Below are 19895 nucleotides of genomic sequence, written 5' to 3' on the forward strand. Positions count from 1 at the left end.
AAGCTCAAATGTTAAATCATTATCTAAACGAAACATATTATATCAATTACATTCAAATCTTCTTTTAATAAATTCAAAACCCAGTCTGTACTTAATAAAATTATAATTTTATAAACATCGAGCACTTTATACGCTAATAAAAATCATTAAATTTATACTACTTATAAATTCTAAATTTTAAGTATTTATGTTCCTATTTGCCCATGATAAAATATTTACTTATAATTTATACATGATCGAAATGATTGGCAATTAAGAGTATACCTCAAAATTGGTTTGATGTACTTTCGTATCTAATAATTCAAAATTAATCAATCAGCCCAACTATTAATACAACAGTAGTAGGAGTGAAGTGAACATAATATATAGGACAAAATCTATTCCCATTTGCTTCTGCGTCTTGCGCTCTTAGCATATCTAAGCAAGCTTACCAATGATTCCATATTCATGAAAAAAAGGGGCCCTTTTATCTTTAGCTGAGAGAAGAGAAATGATTGGAGGAGATGGGATTTATCAACCAAGGGATAGAGATAGGAGTTGCGGCTCGGCTATGAACAGAGGCACCATAGTACATACGTAAAACCAACCAACAGGGCATTTGCAACCAATGCATTGGACCAGAATTGAACCCACCATTTGCACTGACAAAGCAATTTATAGATTCAGAGTTAGTTATCATTGTGATTTGTTGTTGTTGAACTTACCAGAAGAAAAAAAAAGGGAAGAAAAAAAAATACCCATAGCTTTGAAAATCACAATGCAAATGCAATATGCTAAGTATTCATATTAGCATCTTTCAAATATCTTGTAGAGTTTCTCCAAAGAAGCAACCTGCACAAAGGGAAGTTAGTACAATATTTCAATCCCAGCAGAATCGAGAAAAAAAACATATCATTGTTGCGACCACAGACCATAAACGTAAGCAGCAGCATCAAAATTATCTGAGTACAGCTTGGAACAGTTAAGAATTTAATCAATACTCAATGTTTAGAGATGCAAATGCAAATGCAATTACAAAGATGAATCTAGTATCCAATCAGAATAAGTCTAGATGTACAATGCTGTATTCCAAACCAAACCATAGTTGTTAGCTAGCTCTTTATATTATGTGATGTTTATTATTTATTTAATTTCATGAACAAAAAGCGATTCAACCTGAACAACTGGATAATAAATTTTACAATTAAAACAGAGTTTTGGCCACATATGACTGAGCAAGGATAGATATGAAGTTGTCATTTACCCTGTAGATATAAAAAGAGCCTTAAAGTGACCAATTATTTTTATCTCCTCCATGAACACCCAAAATACATTATTACTGATGCATGACCTCAAAGTTCAACTTTTGCTAGAGCTCATTGTGAGTCACTTACACTTCAGCATATACTAAGATTTCTATTTTTTTTATGTCTTTTGGCATTTGTCAGGTTCATGTTCTCATTTCTATGAGATTAACATGTTTCTTTACTTTGCATTTCATCCCGTTCATTAATACAGATTTTCGTTTCCATTTTTTTCTTTAAATAAATAAAAAATCCTCAATGATAGTAATCAGTACAGTTGTGTTTTATAGAAGACTTACCCGAACAAATGTTCCATTATTAGCCATGGAAGCTGGAGGCTTAAGAAAGAGTTTTATGGCTGGAAACAAGATATGCTGGATTGACCACTCACGCTGGGCCCATGCAGTTTCTGCCTCTGAAAGTAATTCATTGTCAATTTCAGTTGTCATGATGGCATTATCCCCTGTGAAAACAATCAATTTATAGTATATAGTTAGAGGCAAAATGAAGCTGCATGATTCCCCACATAAAAGTGATATTAATATCTTCTACATGCTGACATTTGACAACTAATATTAATCTTAAATTGTAGTCAAGCGAAAGAAAGATAACCAAGCAGTCAGAAAAAGAAATTTAAACATACGAATGATGCCTAACAACACAACCAGAAACCACTCCTCAGCTGTCGTCATGCCTTGAGGTGCAACAAAAAATATATCTGATTATCCACAAAATATTTAATATTATGTCCCATACACAAATGTTTATGCAGCTTTATGGAAGAACTTTTAAGTTTTGATACAGAATTAAGTGAAGAAACACTGCAATATCGCTACTCAACATAACTATCAATCAAGTCCACATGTCTCAGAAGATGCATTCCAATTTATCAACCATTAAGTTAAACCCAATTTCCACACAACCCACAAAGAAGTTTTTGTAGCAATTTAGCAGCTATAAGTATTACAAAGATTTAGTCCTTTATGATTGTAAAAGCCATGCTGAAATCCATTGACATTTCTTAATAGAGAAGATAGAAAAAGGAATAATCTCATTAGTGCATCTGTTCCAAGTGCCTTACAAACAGCTAACATCCTCACCAAAGCTCTACTAAAAACATTTATTTCTTGATCAGGGATCTTACCTCAGATCTATGGCAGCTTTGTCTCTTTCTTTTGGTATTATAAATTAAAAACATATATTTTACAGGTACGTTTAATTTATGAAATTCTTTAGAAAAGAAAACAGCATGGTGAAAATAGTACCTCTTATTTCCATTTGTAATAAGAAAATGAATTATTAACAACAAACCAATGAGCATTCCGGTAAGAACTACAAACTAATGAGCTTCAACGGCTTTACTTATTATTTTTCTGTAGCTAAAAGAGCCTCTGAATCATCATCCATCAGTATTTTTTATACATTTTTACAAAAGAAACAATTACAAAAAAATTAAAAAATTAAAAATAAAGCTGATAAGATGTTGAAAGATTAATTAATAAAGGATAACAACATTTCCGTAGGAAGTTATGAATGAAACACATAAAGGTGATAAGATATCCTAACATGTTTCCCTTAAAAGTATAATTATAAATGTTAAAATAGAATTAATTCAGGCATAAAAAGTATACTTTGTCTCACCTGACGGAGTTTCTATGTCTTCAGTGTTCTGCGAAGGCCTTTTCTTTTCATAAAATTTCAAACCATCACCAGTTGGGTTGGGCAACATCGGTGGATGCATAGCATAGAAGTTTCCAAGAGCTGCTGCGATTGCTTGAAAGCAAGTTTTTTCATTCTCCCAATCCACCTAGAGAAAGATAAATTGTCTCAAAAACCAAATACCTGAAAATCATGCTAGGGAAAACCTGAAATTAAGGAAAACATAGCACGCCTACATCATTTCCCAAACAAAGGACAAAGTCAGGAACACGATCCATGTCAGGTGTGTACTGGTCAAGTACAACTGGAAGTCTCGTCAAATTCCCATCTATGTCTATATGAATGCAAAAATATTCTTCTAGCATTTCACGTTTCTGCTTCAATAGCGCTGCACTCATCTAGAAAATATAACATTCCAATAATTATTGTTAGTGTACTGAGAAAGAGGTTTAGGAATTGAAAATTTGGCATTGAGAAAAGAAGCATTAATGGCTATGGAGGTTTCCTTAGAAGATTCATTATGGCATAGAGTTTAACAAAAGCAAGCATGGAGCGGTGGTATCACTATCAATTCTCAATTGGGATTCTGGAAAAAGACCAGTCCCCTTGCCTTAATCCCCTAGAACCAAGCACATAAGAATAATTTGCCATCTATAATAGAAGTCTTTGCTAGTAAAGAATCTACAAATGCATCTCACATACGACATGACATGTCTATGAGAGTGTATACTAAGACGTGCAAGAAGTTCTAAATGACCAAGAATTGTCCTCTATGGTCACACTTACCAATTAACATTCCCAGCAGAAAAAGGTTTATTGAGGCATGTCCAACAAACTATACATGTTGTGTTTACTATGTACATTAAGGATTTTTGAGCATCATGTTGATTATGGATCATATTCTAAACTTCAAATCTTCTCGACAATAATTTGCATCCCAACAATATGACACAAGCGAAGCTCCAAGTTGTTCAAAAAGAGTTGTGTATTTTCCAGCTTTTAGCTTTATGAATGTCATAATTCTGATACCTATTTTGCTAGTTCAGATAATATTACTGAAATTAATATGGTCAATATATGAAATAGAGAGAATTGGATTTAACAGCGGACCGGAAACAGGAAAGATTTTCTACAAACACAAATATACTAGATGAAGACTGAAGAGAACGCATACTTCGGCAATCTTCTCGTTCAAATCATCATTAACCGCGCATTCTGGATTTAAATTCTCCTCTTTCAATGCCAACATACTTAACTCCTTCAGTGATGCTGGATTACTTAGCTCTATAGCATTGAAATGGGCAAAACGACGCAATACTTGCTGATACATTAGCTCTTTGCTGTAGACATTAGAGAGGAGTAAAACAAATTAAAAGCCAAGAACAAAGAAGTGAAGAACATGAGAATCGTGTTTAGAATCTACTTTTATGTATCGATTTTGAAAAAGAAAATACAGCATAGCACATGGAGGTCCCAAGGTCCCAAGCTGCATGTGCCATTCAGAAACTCACATATCTACACATGCATAAATTTTTTATTTTTTCATTTTTATTTTTATTTTTTTTATTTTATCTACACATGCATAAATAGTAAAGTTAAATAATAATAATAGACATCCCACAAATATGCCAACACAAATACATTATATTTCTGGAACTCGCACTCATGCTCATGCAATACAAACATACATGCATACATAAGCTGATGTAAAACGGAAGTTTTATTTTCAGGTGTGGTCTATATTCTTTACTACTTATTTCACTTCAAGTTCTAAAAACTTATTTTAATGTTAGTAATCAACCTAATAAAATTGGTAAGTGCCACAAAAGGAGACAAAGGTTACACTTCTATGAGTGACCTCCTCCCAAATTTATTAGGGACCCTCAGTTATGGCGAAGGAAAAGAAAAACTGTGGTGACAATCAGCAATTTGGAAATTTCAACATAAACAAAAAAAGTACAAACTATGACATGAAGATGAAACCCTCTCAATACAAGAAAGTTCCCAACCCTCTACTAGGGTCAAGAAAAGGTAAGCCCTCAAAACCTGTAGCTTGATAAACCCTATTTGCTTAAAAAAAAAACAAATTGCTACCCAAAACATAACTTTCTCCCATAGCTCTGTTGCTGCTTCCTCTTTATCTTCAATAATTCCATTCCAGTCACACCCTAAAGAACAGCAAGGATGCCTGCTGTCCATAATGTAGAAATCCTCCTTCCCCCAAATATTTTACACTCTTAACAGAAACAAGACTTAGGAATGCACCACTGAATGTCAAATTCAGTGAGCAATTTAACCCACAATTCTGTAACAAAATCACACTCCATTCAAAAATATGAAAGATATTCTCTCCATTTCTCTTAAAGCATACACATCATCCGGGAGAGAACAATTGGCATGGCTACCTCTGTGAAGCGTCTCATGAATTCCAAAGCTCGTAACCAAGCGAACACTTTGACTTTTGATGGTGCACAGCTCTTCCAAACTGTGTTTGGCCCACCTGTCCTATCTGAAACCCACACTCTCCCATCCTCCAACACAGAATGAATCGAGCCATTTACAAAAATAGATTTCCCTCCACTGTCAACTATCATGTCTTTAGTCTTTGATACACATTCTTAGCTGAAGAAACTGACTTTTTTTTTTCTTTCAAAAGGAGACCAGTTACATGTCCATGAATGACCTACTCCCAAATATATTAAGAGGCCTCACACATGGCAGAGGAAAAGCGGGATTACAAACACCAACAATTTATTGTACAAATACAAATACCAACTTTCAAGTATTGTGATTCTTTCTAAGGTCTAACAGGTTGTTATCTCTTCGCCAATAAACTCTTTTTATCTCTCATTTGACACCGACAAATCAAGAATAAATATAACTCAAAAGATTATGCCAAATAAATCAGGATCTGAAAAAAAATTCAAACTTAAACTAAAAATAAAATAATGTCGAGCCTAATTTCTAACTAACTAATTTTTAAATTTCTACACAATTCATCATTGAATATCTAGGCACACCAAAATCAAACTATAAATGGAATCCTTGAAAGTTGAAAGCCAACCAGATAAGTTTGAGCAGATAAATACCTCAAATTCACTACATTTGCAAGATAGAGATGAGTGTCATGCTGAAGCAGTGCAAATACATCATCTGCCATTCCGACATATGTACAGTGTCTTACAATGTCCAGCAAACCTAGAAAGAATTTTTTGACAGAAATATGCCAATAAGAAGCATTCAGTAAATCCACATGACAAATAAATAATAGACATTAATATCATCAATGAGCTCCTGAATGAGAAACTTACTAGAATGAGAATTGCCATCAATGTCATCAATGAGCTCCTGGATGCTAGTGAGATCTGCAGTTTCCTTTGGGTTCCTTCTTTGTCTTATAGATGACCTATAATTGGTTGGGAGTTTATGAAGGGTAAAGTGTGAAGAGGTATTTTATTTTTGATTACTTACTATTTTAGGAAAAAGAAAAAAGGAAATAAAATCTCCCAAATCAGCCACTAAAATAGCAACTACATCAAGAGCAAAATCAGTAATAAAACATTAATCAATTAATCGATGACTTAAAGGAATAGCTTATCTAAAGAGAGCTGTTATCTTGTCATTGGAAAACAAATAAGGTTTAATCTCTATTTATTTAATAAACAACAGATAAGAATGATAATACTAGAAGTTTTGTAATCTCTATTTATTTAATAAAGAACTTATATTCATAAGATAAGAATGATAATACCAGAGTAGAGTGAGTGAAAAACACCTACAAACATTCAGAATTTTTGGGGGTCTAATTTGAAAGAAATAGCAGAATTTTTTAAGACAATGTAAACTCAGAAGACAACCTCTGGGAAAGGATTAACTTTTGGGTGGCAATTTGGGTAAGAAATCAAAAGGTTTTGAAGGATTATCATTTTCAGATACAACTAGAAATTGGGAGAACTTTATGTATTAATTGTAAAGATTTATTTTCATGTATATGATGTAGAAGTTTTCACCCTATTTTGTGATTGTCTTGTTTTGTAAATCTTTTCTTGTTTTTGCTTTTGTCTAAATTATATTTGTACTTGTGTTGGTGTTTGTTGGTGTTGGTGTTGGTGTTGTAACCACTGTTTTGCTCTGCCACATGTGGAGAATTCTCAATAAATTTGTGAGGTAAGTTATGGAAATGTGACCTTTGTCTCTTTTTCCAAAAAAAATAAGAAAAACACCTACAAACATGTTTTGTAAATCTTTATGAATTTGTAGAATCCGATTCAATTCAAGTTTAGTCACTCTGCATTGGCTTAATGAACTTTTAAGTCCTCCTTTAAGATGTTAAGTTTATCGTTCTTTTGTAACATAAAAGAACTGTTAGTCTCACTTTGGACAAAGAAAATACCCATACATAATATATATATAAATATAAATTGACTGCCAGGTACCTAGGTGACTTAGGAATCCAGCCTAACAGCAAGCCTACCTTACTGAAGTCAAACTAGAAATCCCGTCAAGATGGCTATGGGATTTGGTTTGCATGTAGGCATGCAACCTTCCAGCAGGATCTGATGAATCTGTTCTAACCATTTTATGCACTGGAACCTTTGGAGGTTTTGATCCTATTAATCATAAAAAAAGAAAAAAAATATTAAACAAGAATAAAGAAAAAAGAAAAACATTGAGTATTTTCAATCAGTTACAAATGAAAGAGTAGAGCTAGCCAAGGGTATGCAACTAAAACTAATGAAGGCAATTGAGTTACCAGATGGTGAAGGATTAATATCCGAATCCTTTAGCGAACACACTTGACCAGATGAAGATGGCTCAATTGTCTGTTATGTGTAGAGCACGAAAGATATTCCAGGAAAGGAAAGTTAGAGAAAAGGCATTATTTGAGAAATAGAGTTGCAAAAATGGTTGTACAGCTCATTCAGAAATGAATATTGAATTAGTATACTCAACATGAGCACATTAATAAAAAATGCCAATCTCTATGTAAGTCGGAGCTCTTTAAAATCTTTGATATCAAAAAGTCACAAAGCCACCCAATGTTCAACTTTTTCAAGCAGACAATCCTTGTTTTCCTCTCTTTAAAAGATCCTTTGTTTCTTTCAAGCCATAAAGCCCACCAAATAGCTACAACTCCCATTTCCCACAAGACTTTTTTAGCTTTTATTGCCAGACACATCATGGATTAGTAATCCACTGCAGTAATTTGAAAAGCAGCCAACAATCTCAAGAAATTAGACCAAATGCCCAAGGAAAGAAAGAGGAATGGAGGAGCAAATGATTTACATTTTCTTTACAATTCATCAATAAGACGCACCTCCTTGGAGAAAGCATCCAAAACGGTCTACTCCTTTGAAGATTTTCGTGGACACTCAGACAATTGAAACACACAAGCCACGAGCTAAGCAAAAACACTTTTGGAAGCCATAGGACATTTCCAAACCGTATTTGTGTACTTCACAAGGCTAGAAGAGACCTCTTCTCACTAGTATGTTGAAGGCTGATTTGCAAAATAATATTTCAGAGGAATCTCCTAACCATACTCTCCAATCCTCCATGGTTTTTTGCCACAATCTCTACCTTATGGGTTCTTAACATTAATGGCCTAAATTTTGTGTTGTTTGGCAAATTGGGCCCTAAGAATTGTGTTTTTGTAAATAAGTCCTAATTCTAACATTTTCAAGGGCAAAATTGGCATTTCTCTATATATTATCTATATCCACAAAATTTTCTAAGAAAAACAATGTATAATGAAATTCAAATGTCTACATGCAAGAATTACGCATTTTTTCAAAAACATCAACAGTTATTAACAAACTTGACTAATTTGTCACTATTTTGAAATCTCAAAAACTTGATTGCAAGAAAGATACAAGCGACTAGATTGTCAAATAGTAAAAAAGCTAAGTAGCACTCATGCTAAAAACTTCAACCTTATTTCCATTGAAGCCCGAAATCTCCCATTCAACAAATAAAAAATTGATTGAAGGGTACGTATCAAAAAACTATTCGCTTATATTCACATACAACTTAAGAGCCACCGTGACAATATAAAAAACACAAGTAAATAATAAAATTGATCCAATGCAAATCCAAGATTTCCCCACCATTTGACATGTGCAACAATCCTTTTAAACTTTTCTCAATTTTATATAAAGGACTTTTGGTCAAATACACAAAGATTCATCACAAGCTAAAGGTCAAAAGTATCTGAACTATCAAAATTCACCTTCATACGGATCAAACAAAGAAGTAGAATTCTGAAATATGCGGTTTGGAGCAAAATACAATCCAACTCACACCACAAAGAGTTCATAACCACATGGTACAGGGCAGGCAATTTCAATGGATTTGAGATCATTTTTAACAGCTTTGTCATGAACGCAACTACTCATTCTATGAAACTTGTGGGAACAAAAGCCGAACAAACAAACAAACAAACTCTATTGTCTAGTTTCAATTATAGAGAAAAAATATATATTTTTAAGAAAAAAAAGACAAAATTCAAGAAAAATATATGAGCTATGATTCTTTAATTTGAAAAATTAAAAAAAAAACAAAAACAAAAACAAAAGAGAAAAGAGAAAAGAAAAGAAAATCATAAAATCAAAGCTAAGTACCCCGTTGCAAGACTACCTGTTCTTGAAATGTCCTTGTGTCATTTGAGTTCCTCAATTTTGACTCAACTAGAGATTGTATCTTCTCAATGATGACTTCTTGATTCAAAAGGCTTACCTGCATAATATCCACATATCAACAGTTAGTTATAAATTTACAAGCAAAGCATTATGGTATCTATCAATGTTTTCACATCGTATTAGAAGAGAAACCGAGCTTGAAGGGGTGTGTGGAATTATTTCCTAAATATGAAGTTGACGAGCATTGAAAATAGTCTTTCCTAGATTAGGAAATCCTTTCCTTATATCATTGTATCAATTATTTTTACAAGTTAAGACAGCAGATTGTAAAGTTTGTCTGCTGATTGTAAAGTTACGTCAGCAGATTGTATTATGCTATACACAATATTATTTTGCATAATGAGAAAGTATTCCATTTTTCCAAATCTCACATGGTAATAATTCTGGTACTCCAGGTAATTCATCAATTTATAATGAATTGAAAGAGATAAAATAATACAAAAATAAAAGTATGGACATGATCATAAAATTAGTAAAACAAAAATTATTGACAACTTCAGGTAATTCATCATAGATAATAAGGTTTCAAAATAAAAATAATGACGTTTCAGTATAGTGTACAACTGACACTTATTCTCCAAAAGCTTAGAGATAAAAATTGTAAGAGTAAAGAATTAATGAATAAGATGAAATTTAGAAGAAAAAAAAATCTGAAAGTCTATACCTCTCTTTTAGTTGGGTGAACATTCACATCCACATGCTCTGGTGGCAGTACAATGGACATGTATATGAAGGGTTTTGATGCTTTTGGCAATGTTGCAGAATAAACAATTTCAAGAGCTCTTTTCAAAGCAGTCCATTCAACTAATCTATCTGTGCTTTAAGACAAAATTAAACTATGGTCAAAAGAAAACATGCATATAATATATATATATATATTTATATATATATATATATATATAGAGAGAGAGAGAGAGAGAGAGAGAGAATACAGAAGTTTGTTGCGACCTTAAAGTAATGCTCATTGTAACAATTTTCACATATTCAATTTATTTCTTCAAGGAAAACTGATAATTGAAAGAGGTTATAACTACAATTTGAGAAGACTAAATACTACATATATATAAATATATGATAACTACCCTTTTGGTAACTTCATGACTTGTAGAATTTAGGTCTAGATGTTGGAATAACTATTAAACCAACAACGGAACTAGCAGACCAGCAAAAAATTATTGCCTTCTCTAGAAGATATTCATTTATGAAGCATCATAAAACAAACTTAGTTTGACAGGACAACATAAGAGATGCATGCACATGAAGCAACTTTTTCACTTTACCTAATTACTAATGAATGATATATACCATTTATGCTTTCCAAAAAAAAATGATATATACCATTTATGAAAAGAACCATTGTTATCTTCTTTGCAACAAAATTGAAATTGGAGATGAGTCCATCCATCTTAAAAACTGAACTAGATAGGTCATTGTCAGAAGCTTCTATTTTCATAAGATTTTGGGCAATTGACACCCCATAAACAGATCTAATAGCATCAACCCTTGAACGTGTGCCAACAGAATGAACATCTGCTCTGGCAGCGCCGTGCTGATCATTTACAAAAAAGACGAAAAGCCATTTTAAACCGTGTATGTTACATAACATAAATATAAATTATCAGAATGTTAGTAACCCACCTTTCTACATGAGAAACTAACACTTGTATGATGAATTGCAAAGCGGCTTAATAAGTCTACAATCTTTGAGTAATCATCAGCAGAATTTTGTAGTGTCTTTCTCCGAGCACTCATATTATAGAATAGATTTTCAACCTAACACCACAATGACCCAATAAAAACAATAAACAAATTACAATTTCATGAAACAAACAGTAAAGTTTTACCTTGTGCATTAAATGGGCCTCATTATTTTGTACATAACAATGATGTAAGATTTTGGAGGGGATAAATCAAAACAAAACTCAAATAGTATATGAATCAGTGTACTAACTTTCTAACAGACTACAACAGAATTTATGGTTCTTACCATTATCTGAGTTAAAAATACCAAACAGTAAACTTTTACCTTGTGCATTAGATGGGCCTTATTATTTTGTACATAACAATAATGTAAGATTTTGGAGGGGACAAATCAAAACAAAACTCAAATATTCTTCTATACAAATCAGTGTACTAACTTTCTAACAGACTAAAACAGAATTTATGGTTCTTACTTACCATTATCTGGGTTCCTTTTACAGCAGCACATGCTTTGGGTTCACGCTCCATGACTCCATCCTTATAAGATACCCTGAAAGTGAAACCATAAATAAAATAGAACAAACTAAAGGAACGAAAATGCAAAATTGAACTTTCAATTTTTGTCGAAGGACATATTGTCAAACAGGTATCCTGCACCACCTGTAACCATGCAATTGCCCCTTTGTAATTGTGGTAACTGTAACGTGTCCAACATAGGTCATACTCGCCAACGCTTCTCCTCGAAAACCCATAGACTTAATCGACTGCAAATCCTCGAAAGTAGACAACTTCGAAGTCGTATGCCTCTCGCAAAGTATCGGCAAGTCCTCGTACTGTTAAAGTTGCAACCATTTGAAACAATCAGAGAATAGTACTATCCATTATTCCGTTTGGATAACGAGAAAATTGATCAAAATAATTAAATAAATAAACTGACGCGGATTCCATGGCCGTCATCAGTCACTTGTATGAGCTTCAGGCCGCCGTCCTTCACGACAACGTTTACAGAGGACGAGTGGGCGTCGAGACTGTTCTCGACTAACTCTTTGACGGCGGAGACCGGGCGTTGGATGACCTCTCCGGCGGCAATCCGATTAACGACGGTTTCGTCTAGACGACGGATGTTGGGAGGGTCTTTAAAGACACGCTCTTCTTGTAGGTCGACTTCCATTGCATCGGCCATTGAAGGTTTCGCGAGAAGTGTGCAGTCCTTGTCGACTGTTTGTTCGAATTTTATCTCCCGCGCGCTCCAGCTTCGACTTCAAAGGCCAAAGGTTCAACTTGGTAGCGCCATTTCCGAATGCCGCCTCGTCACTAACAAAAAAAAACCACTTAGACTTTTTGGAAGGGAAATTTGATTTTCGAAAATCAAAAAGAATTTTCCCTAAACCAAAAATTTAAAACCTAAAAAAACTATTCCTTTTTTTCCAAAACCCCAAAAATACCCCCCTCACAATATTCTCTCTCTCTGCATCATCTCTCTCTCCCTCTATCTCACCCCAACCGCCCACCCTCACCCGAACCACCCTCACCCACCCACGTCAACCCCAACGCCGATCACCACCCTCACCCCCGTCGACCACGACCCCAACCCCTCCGACCCCAACCCCAACCCGAAAGAGCAACCCCAGTCTCTGAAACTTTTTTTTTTTTTTCCTGCGATTTGAGAGAGGGAAGAAGACAAAGGTCCGACCGTCTTTTTAATTTTTTTTTTTTTTTTCTGCGATTTTGGAGAGAGAGGAAGAAAGGGTCCGATGGTCGGACCTTCGGGTCCAATGGGTCCGATGGTCGGACCCATCGGACCAGAAGGTCCGACCGGCTTTAATTTTTTTTTTTTTTTTTTTTTGCGATTTGAGAGAGAGGGGAAGAGAGAGGTCCGATGGTCGGACCTTGGGGTCCGATGGGTCCGATTGGTCGGACCCCATCGGACCCCATGGTCCGACCATCGGACCTGGGGTGTGGGATTCTTGGGACCGGCTAGATAGAGAGAGAAAGAGAGATAGTTTTAGTTTGGGGGTATTTTTGGGGTTTTGAAAAAAAAAAGTATAGTTTTTTTAGGGTTTAAATTATTGGTTTAGAAATTAAATTTTTTGATTTTCTAAGTATAGAAAATCAAATTTCCCTTTTGGAAATTTAAAAAATTTATCTTTGTAATTATTTTTTTTTTTTTTTGGAGTTATTAGATAGAAAATTCATTTTATTTATAAATGTACCTTCCTATAGTAAAGAAAACATTTATATATTTTATGTAATTTTAATTAGAAAAATACTACTTATTGTTGCACGGTTGCGCGGTAGTTGCATAAGACGAAAGTTTCAATCAGACGATGGTTGCAGGGTGGTTGCTAGGTGGTTGGCTGAAGGTTGCATCAGATGAAGGTTTCAATCAGACAAAAATTTTTGGGTAGTTGGTCGAAGGTTACATCAGACGAAATAACTATTAGCAAAATGTTTATGCAATTGTAATGCAACTATTGTGAAACATTAAAAATCATAACAATGTTTTCACGTACATAACTTTCTACATGTCTCGTTATGATTTAATATGAACAAATTCACCATTAGATCTTTGGAAAACAACAAAAATACACCAGGATAAATATTTTACTATAGTATCGATGTAATTTTTTTTGGATTATACTTGAGCTGGATTGTTTGGGAACTCCAGTTCAACATTTTGAGATCTGTCTTTTATGGATCTAAAAATTGATTGGAAAATTCAAAATCCGCACTTGTGTAGATTGAATGTTGATTGACATGTAAAAATAGTCGATCAAATACAATCCACACATATTTATAAAAAAATATTAAAAATTATATATAATTAAAATTTTAATGTAAATAAAATAGTAATTTAAAAATCTAATACATATGAAACACATATATTTCAAAACTTTTATAGATCAAATGTATATTCCATTTTTATATATAGTTTTTACATTTCTTTATTCATATAATTTTTTCTTCTTTTGAATTTGTTATTTTATTTATTTTAATTTGTTGTTAGAGACATAAAATATTTTATTTTGTTGCTAATTATGTGAAAAATATATATATATTTTAATAAATATTAAATAATTTAATATTGAAAAGTAACCAATCCAAAATAACCGATCCAATTCGCACTTTTGCGGATTGGATGCGGATTGGATTGAATCCAAAATATGAAATCTGCATTTAGTGCGGATCGGATGTACTATGAGTAAAATAGTGTAGATCAGATGTACTATGAGCAAAATAGTGCGGATTGGATTGGATGAACGCCCCTAGTTGGAATTCAAAATAATCGTGGAACAACCGTGAAAACTTAACACAGTAAATAATATAAAACTTTCACATTATTTTTTTAAAAAAATTTACCCTACACTATAAAAAAAAAAGGAAAAAAATTAAAAATTTCGAAGACAGTGTAAAAATTAGAATAAGTTGAAGAATACTTTTTTTTGTGTCTATTAATTAAAAATACCTTTATATTATATTTTATTAAAATTTACCTATTTTTATGAGTAAATTACTTTATATATCTTTGATTTTTACTTAAGTATAACACATTATTTATATTAATTTATGGAAGATAATAGAGATATTTATAAAAGTAAGTATATTTTAAAGAATATAAAAATAAATGTAAAAATTAAAGAGCAATTTGCGGCGAAACCCCCTTATGTTTTGATTTTTATACACTTAACCCCCTTATCTTTATTTTTGGTGGCAAAACCCCCTTATGTTTTAATTTTTATACACTTAACCCCCTTATCTTTTTTTTTGGTGGCAAAACCCCCTTATGTTTTAATTTTTTACACTTAACCCCTCTATCTTTTGTTTTGGTGGCAAAACCCTTCAGTTTACTTTTCTTTACAAATTTAAAGTTTTAGTTAAATATTACCGTTAAATACTAACTGGATTACTACTGTATCGACTTCGAGGTTTTACCGTTACATATACAAAGGTGTATACAGTGGTCATCCAGTTGATATTTAACGGTAATATTTAACTGGCGTGTCAAATTTGCAAAGAAAAATAAACATAAGGGGGTTTTGCCACAAAAAAAAAGATAAGGGGGTTAAGTGTATAAAAATTAAAACATAAGGGGGTTTTGCCACAAAAAAAAAGATAAGGGGGTTAAGTGTATAAAAATTAAAACATAAAGGGGTTTTGCCACCAAAAATAAAAATAAGGGGGTTAAGTGTATAAAAATCAAAACATAAGGGGGTTTCGCCGCAAATTGCTCAAAATTAAAATAAATAAAGTAAACTGAGTATACAATTTAATTTCCTCGTAAAAACTATGATACTGAACCTAGGCCCAATAACGGTCCAAATAAACCATGGGAAAGTAATGTCACTACTCACCCACCACACCGCTACACTCATTCACACGTGACTCACGTGACTATCTCCTCTCAAATCCCCTTGTTGTTCCCTCCGCCCAAAATCCTAACCGAAAAACAATCTCCAACACTTCTCTCTCTCTCTCTCTATTCTCCACCTATCAACAATGGCGGCCTCTCTCTCAATCTCAAGGCTCCTCACAGCTCCATCAGCCACTCTCTGCCTCTCCACCACCGCAACTGCTTCTCTCTTCCCATCCAAAACACTACTCTCCTCTCGTCTCTCTTTCACTTCCTTCGCCCTCAACAACCGCCACCTCCCAAAGCCACTCCGTTTCTCCACCGCTAAATCAACCTCAACAATCTCCGCCACAATCGCCGTCGGCGACAAGCTTCCGGAATCAACCTTGTCTTACTTAGACGCCGCCGGAGAAGTCCAGACCGTCACCGTCTCTGACCTCACCAAGGGCAAGAAAGCCGTACTCTTCGCCGTTCCCGGCGCTTTCACCCCGACCTGCTCGCAGAAACACCTCCCCGGATTCGTGGAGAAGTCAGCGGAGCTGAAATCGAAAGGCGTGGATACCATCGCCTGCATTTCGGTGAACGACGCCTTCGTGATGAAGGCTTGGAAGGAGGATCTGAAGGTAAACGATGAGGTTCTTCTGTTATCCGATGGAAATGGGGATTTCACTAGGGCAATTGGTGCGGAGCTAGATTTGAGTGACAAGCCAGTCGGGCTCGGAGTTAGGTCTAGGAGATACGCACTATTGGCCGAAGACGGCGTCGTTAAGGTCCTCAATTTGGAGGAAGGTGGTGCCTTCACCTTTAGCAGCGCCGACGATATTCTCAAAGCCCTTTAAGTTTAATCTCGGCTCTTTTCAAAGGTATTTTCTGTTTATTTTTTTTTACTCTTTAGAATAAATGTTAGTGTACGGACGTTATGAGCTTTCCGGTCAGGCAGTCATGGAAAAATGTTGTTGAGCTTTTGGTTTCAGATAACAATGTCAGAAATGTGGTTCATATTTATATTATGATAATGATGGTGAAATGGGTTAGTCCAGTAGTCTTTTGATCTTTCAATAAGGCTCAAATGAAGTAGATTAACAACATAATTCATTGTTAAATTTGATACGTTCAATTCAAAATGTTGTTTGTTTGGATTGATTTTGAGTAATGTGGAAGAAAAGGAATGAAAACAGTGCACAAATCATAACGGTCCAAATCCAATGAGCTACTAACAATGGTAGCCGCAAAAAATTTAGTGAACGCCGTCTTAGGCTATCCATAGTGTTCTCATAGCATAAAAATTTGGCAGGGAATTGTGTAATTTAGGCACAAAGTTAATGGCTTTAATTATCTATGTATTTGAAAAAGAAACATAAGGTGACAACTTTATGCATAAAGTTCTCTCATGGCACAACGATATGGTAGGGAATTGTGTACAAAGGTATTGTCCCTATAATAACAAAAAAAAAAAAAAAAAAAAAAAAATCTCAATCACGTAAAACACAATTTGACAACTTCTCAATTGTATTTCAAGCAATAATTTCTTCTTCTTTTATTTGAGAACCACAAATCAGAGAAACATAGGACAAGTATTGCTTACCTTAAGATTAAGAGACAACAATATTTTGTGTAAGTATTTTTTTTTATTTATTTTATTTGGGGTGGTAATTGGAGATCAAGATAAATAGTTCAAAAGCTATGGAAATAATTTTGTTATATCCAAGATTCCGCTATGTACCAGAACTGTCACGTGTCCTACAGAAGGAATATGAATCAACTCAATGTATATAATAATGACATTATATTATTAAATGTCATTCAAATAACTCGTGTCAATTAAATACAAGTTTGATAGAAATGTTCAAACTCGCTAACTGCATAGTTTTATGCGAGACAAGAATAAAAACTATTAAATTAGAATTGACAAGACATATGTTCACCTTGGAATAAACAGAGTAGCAAGATATATGATACAAGATATCAGAGATGGTGAAAATAACAACACTCAATCGTCTCACATTATTCACAACACGCATCACTAATACAAGTAAAGGGATACAGCGAGATGAAGTGTTTCCAACATTTAGTAGTTTTTCCTATTAAGATGGATAAGAAGAAGAACTCAATTTGACGAGATACAACCATCCTAGTCAACATAACCGTCTAAAGGATAAAAACAAGGGGCAGTTGGATAGTTATTAGATATTATCCATGTTTAAATAAATGAAATGTGGGAATGTCCACGTTTCATCAACAAATGTAAATGAATTAATCCCAATAAAATAACTGCAAATAAGGGCTGAATTTATGAGAAAAGGGACGACAAAAAATAGAGAGAAATTCTATTATTTTCAAACATTGAAATTTATTTTCTGCAATCTAAAAAATATCTCTAATAAGGACTCGTGGAGTATGTAAATTTTAACTACAAAACCACGTAAAATTTTTGGTGTTATTTATTATTATTAAATTCTGTAGTATATTTATTGCAAAAAAGCTATTAATTTGGTTAAAAAAATCTGTGTTAACAGTTTGGTGCTTTCATTGAGAGCCTTGGTGATAAAAACTCAGAATAATCACTCCTTATAAACACAAATTCAAACTCATATTAAATGACTGGTAACAATCAACACAACAGTAATTGTCCTGAGGAAACAACCCATCGTCTTGGCAAGGAACCTATGGGATCTTAAAGAACCAACACATCTAACCGCGTTCAGGGAGGAATGATGGTAATTTCAATGTTGCTAGGGATCAAATCCCAAAAAGAAGGAGTGAGGACGCCTATGATCCTACCAGATACGTGCCACTGGTAGAATTAGAAAATAGGCAACTTCGACAATGCCTGGCTGAATCAAACCAATGAAATGTTGAGTTGGAGCGAGAAGCAACAGCGCCCAGGGCAACACAATGAACGATTCCTCAAAACCAGCCTGATCCAACAATAAGGAGACCACGAGGAAGACCTCGGGTTCCAAGACTATGAGACAAGAGAATAACCAAGGGAATCCCCCAAATACCCAAGAGGAGCAACTTGGGGATACAAGGGATGTCCCAATGGATAATCAACCTAACCCAAATAGTACAAGGAATCAAGAACATCGACGAGATGTTCCACGAACTTCCCATAGATTTGCGAACCAAGGGAATGAACGAATTGACATGCCATAATCATCTTGCATGAATGAAGAGGTGAGGCAACCTTGACCAGGGGACCATGGATTTCCTCGTGATAATGAGAGAAACCTTGGAAACTAACTTAGGTCCAGTGATCTCCCTCCGAAACATCCGCAACACCCATCTCGCGCGAATAGGGAAAACATGCACACTTTCTTGAGTAGGGGACGTGTGTTTAATCTCTTCCAAAGAAGAAGACCAACGCGAGATGAAGCAAGCTCAAGTACAGGGGGATTGCGATCCCACAGGCATAATAGGTCGAGTAGACAAACGGGAGATGGAAGTAGATCTCGACATAATTATGCAGACCAGGAGAGTATAAGTAACTCACGAAGTTATTTGTCGGAGAGCTACTCAGAGATTAGGTCTGTAAGCAACTATGAACAAAGGCATCACGAACCTGATTTACGTGAGAGATTAAACTGAAGGCAACCAGACCTTCGCGAGCACTTAAATTGAAATACGCCTGATTTGCATAATCAACTTAACCAAAATGCAAATCAGCAACCTGTGGATCCCATCCAATTACGAGTAATTCAATTAAAGGACAAATTTAGAAAATATCAAGATGGAGAATATGGCAAGTTGCCAGGATACGATTTAGGCGAAGAAACTGAGCCATTCCATCCTGATATCTTAAATTCAAAGTTTCCTCAGGGATTTAAGAACCCACATGTGTCGCAATACGATGGAACCACAAATATGGTCGCTCATTTAAACAATTTTAATACTATTATGCGAGTAAGTAATGTTTCAAATAACTTGCGTTGCATTTTATTCCCAACCTCCTTAATAGGAGTCGCGAGTAGTTGGTTTGATAAATTCACCAATCATTCCATAACATCCTAGGAACAATTATCGAGGGACTTTAAAAAGTAGTTTCAGGCTGCAAGAGACCGTTGACCCAAAGCATCATCTTTGACCAACATAAAACAACAACCTGGGGAATCTCTTAAAGCGTATTTGAGTCACTTCAATACGACCACTGCAAAAGTCAGAAACCTGAATGATAGTATTCAACTAACAGCACTTTAGGCAGGA

At 34.4% G+C, this 19895-nt stretch overlaps 2 protein-coding genes and 1 long non-coding RNA gene across 4 annotated transcripts; 1 reads left to right on the plus strand and 2 right to left on the minus strand.

The window, feature by feature from the left end:
- Positions 1 to 93: 93 nt before the first annotated feature.
- LOC115710197 (DNA mismatch repair protein MLH1) lies at positions 94 to 12669 on the minus strand. 2 transcript variants are annotated; one of them, XM_030638545.2, is made up of 17 exons: positions 12279 to 12669; positions 12002 to 12174; positions 11819 to 11891; positions 11279 to 11413; positions 10979 to 11189; positions 10305 to 10453; positions 9579 to 9677; positions 7696 to 7765; positions 7417 to 7552; positions 6254 to 6348; positions 6032 to 6140; positions 4117 to 4282; positions 3179 to 3340; positions 2925 to 3090; positions 1583 to 1746; positions 738 to 831; positions 94 to 641 (listed from the first exon to the last, which is right to left on the minus strand). In XM_030638545.2, the coding sequence occupies exons 1-16, from the start codon at positions 12522 to 12524 to the stop codon at positions 787 to 789; spliced, it is 2199 nt and encodes a 732-aa protein (XP_030494405.2). In that variant the 5' UTR covers positions 12525 to 12669; the 3' UTR covers positions 94 to 641; positions 738 to 786. The 2 variants fall into 2 exon arrangements, with proteins under 2 accessions (XP_030494405.2, XP_030494406.2); XM_030638546.2 differs by lacking the exons at positions 11819 to 11891; positions 12002 to 12174; positions 12279 to 12669 and adding an exon at positions 11628 to 11634.
- Positions 12670 to 12967: 298 nt separating this feature from the next.
- Positions 12968 to 13448, minus strand: LOC133035628 (uncharacterized). The gene is made up of 2 exons (XR_009686776.1): positions 13145 to 13448; positions 12968 to 13105 (listed from the first exon to the last, which is right to left on the minus strand). It is a non-coding gene; the product is annotated as an uncharacterized LOC133035628 (long non-coding RNA).
- A 2220-nt stretch (positions 13449 to 15668) lies between these two features.
- LOC115709786 (peroxiredoxin-2E-2, chloroplastic) lies at positions 15669 to 16833 on the plus strand. The gene has a single exon (XM_030637997.2). The coding sequence runs from the start codon at positions 15839 to 15841 to the stop codon at positions 16529 to 16531; it is 693 nt and encodes a 230-aa protein (XP_030493857.1). The 5' UTR covers positions 15669 to 15838; the 3' UTR covers positions 16532 to 16833.
- The last annotated feature ends 3062 nt before the right edge of the window (positions 16834 to 19895 follow it).

Source organism: Cannabis sativa, chromosome 3, assembly GCF_029168945.1.
Source record: "Cannabis sativa cultivar Pink pepper isolate KNU-18-1 chromosome 3, ASM2916894v1, whole genome shotgun sequence".
In the NCBI taxonomy this organism is placed as follows: Eukaryota; Viridiplantae; Streptophyta; class Magnoliopsida; order Rosales; family Cannabaceae; genus Cannabis; species Cannabis sativa.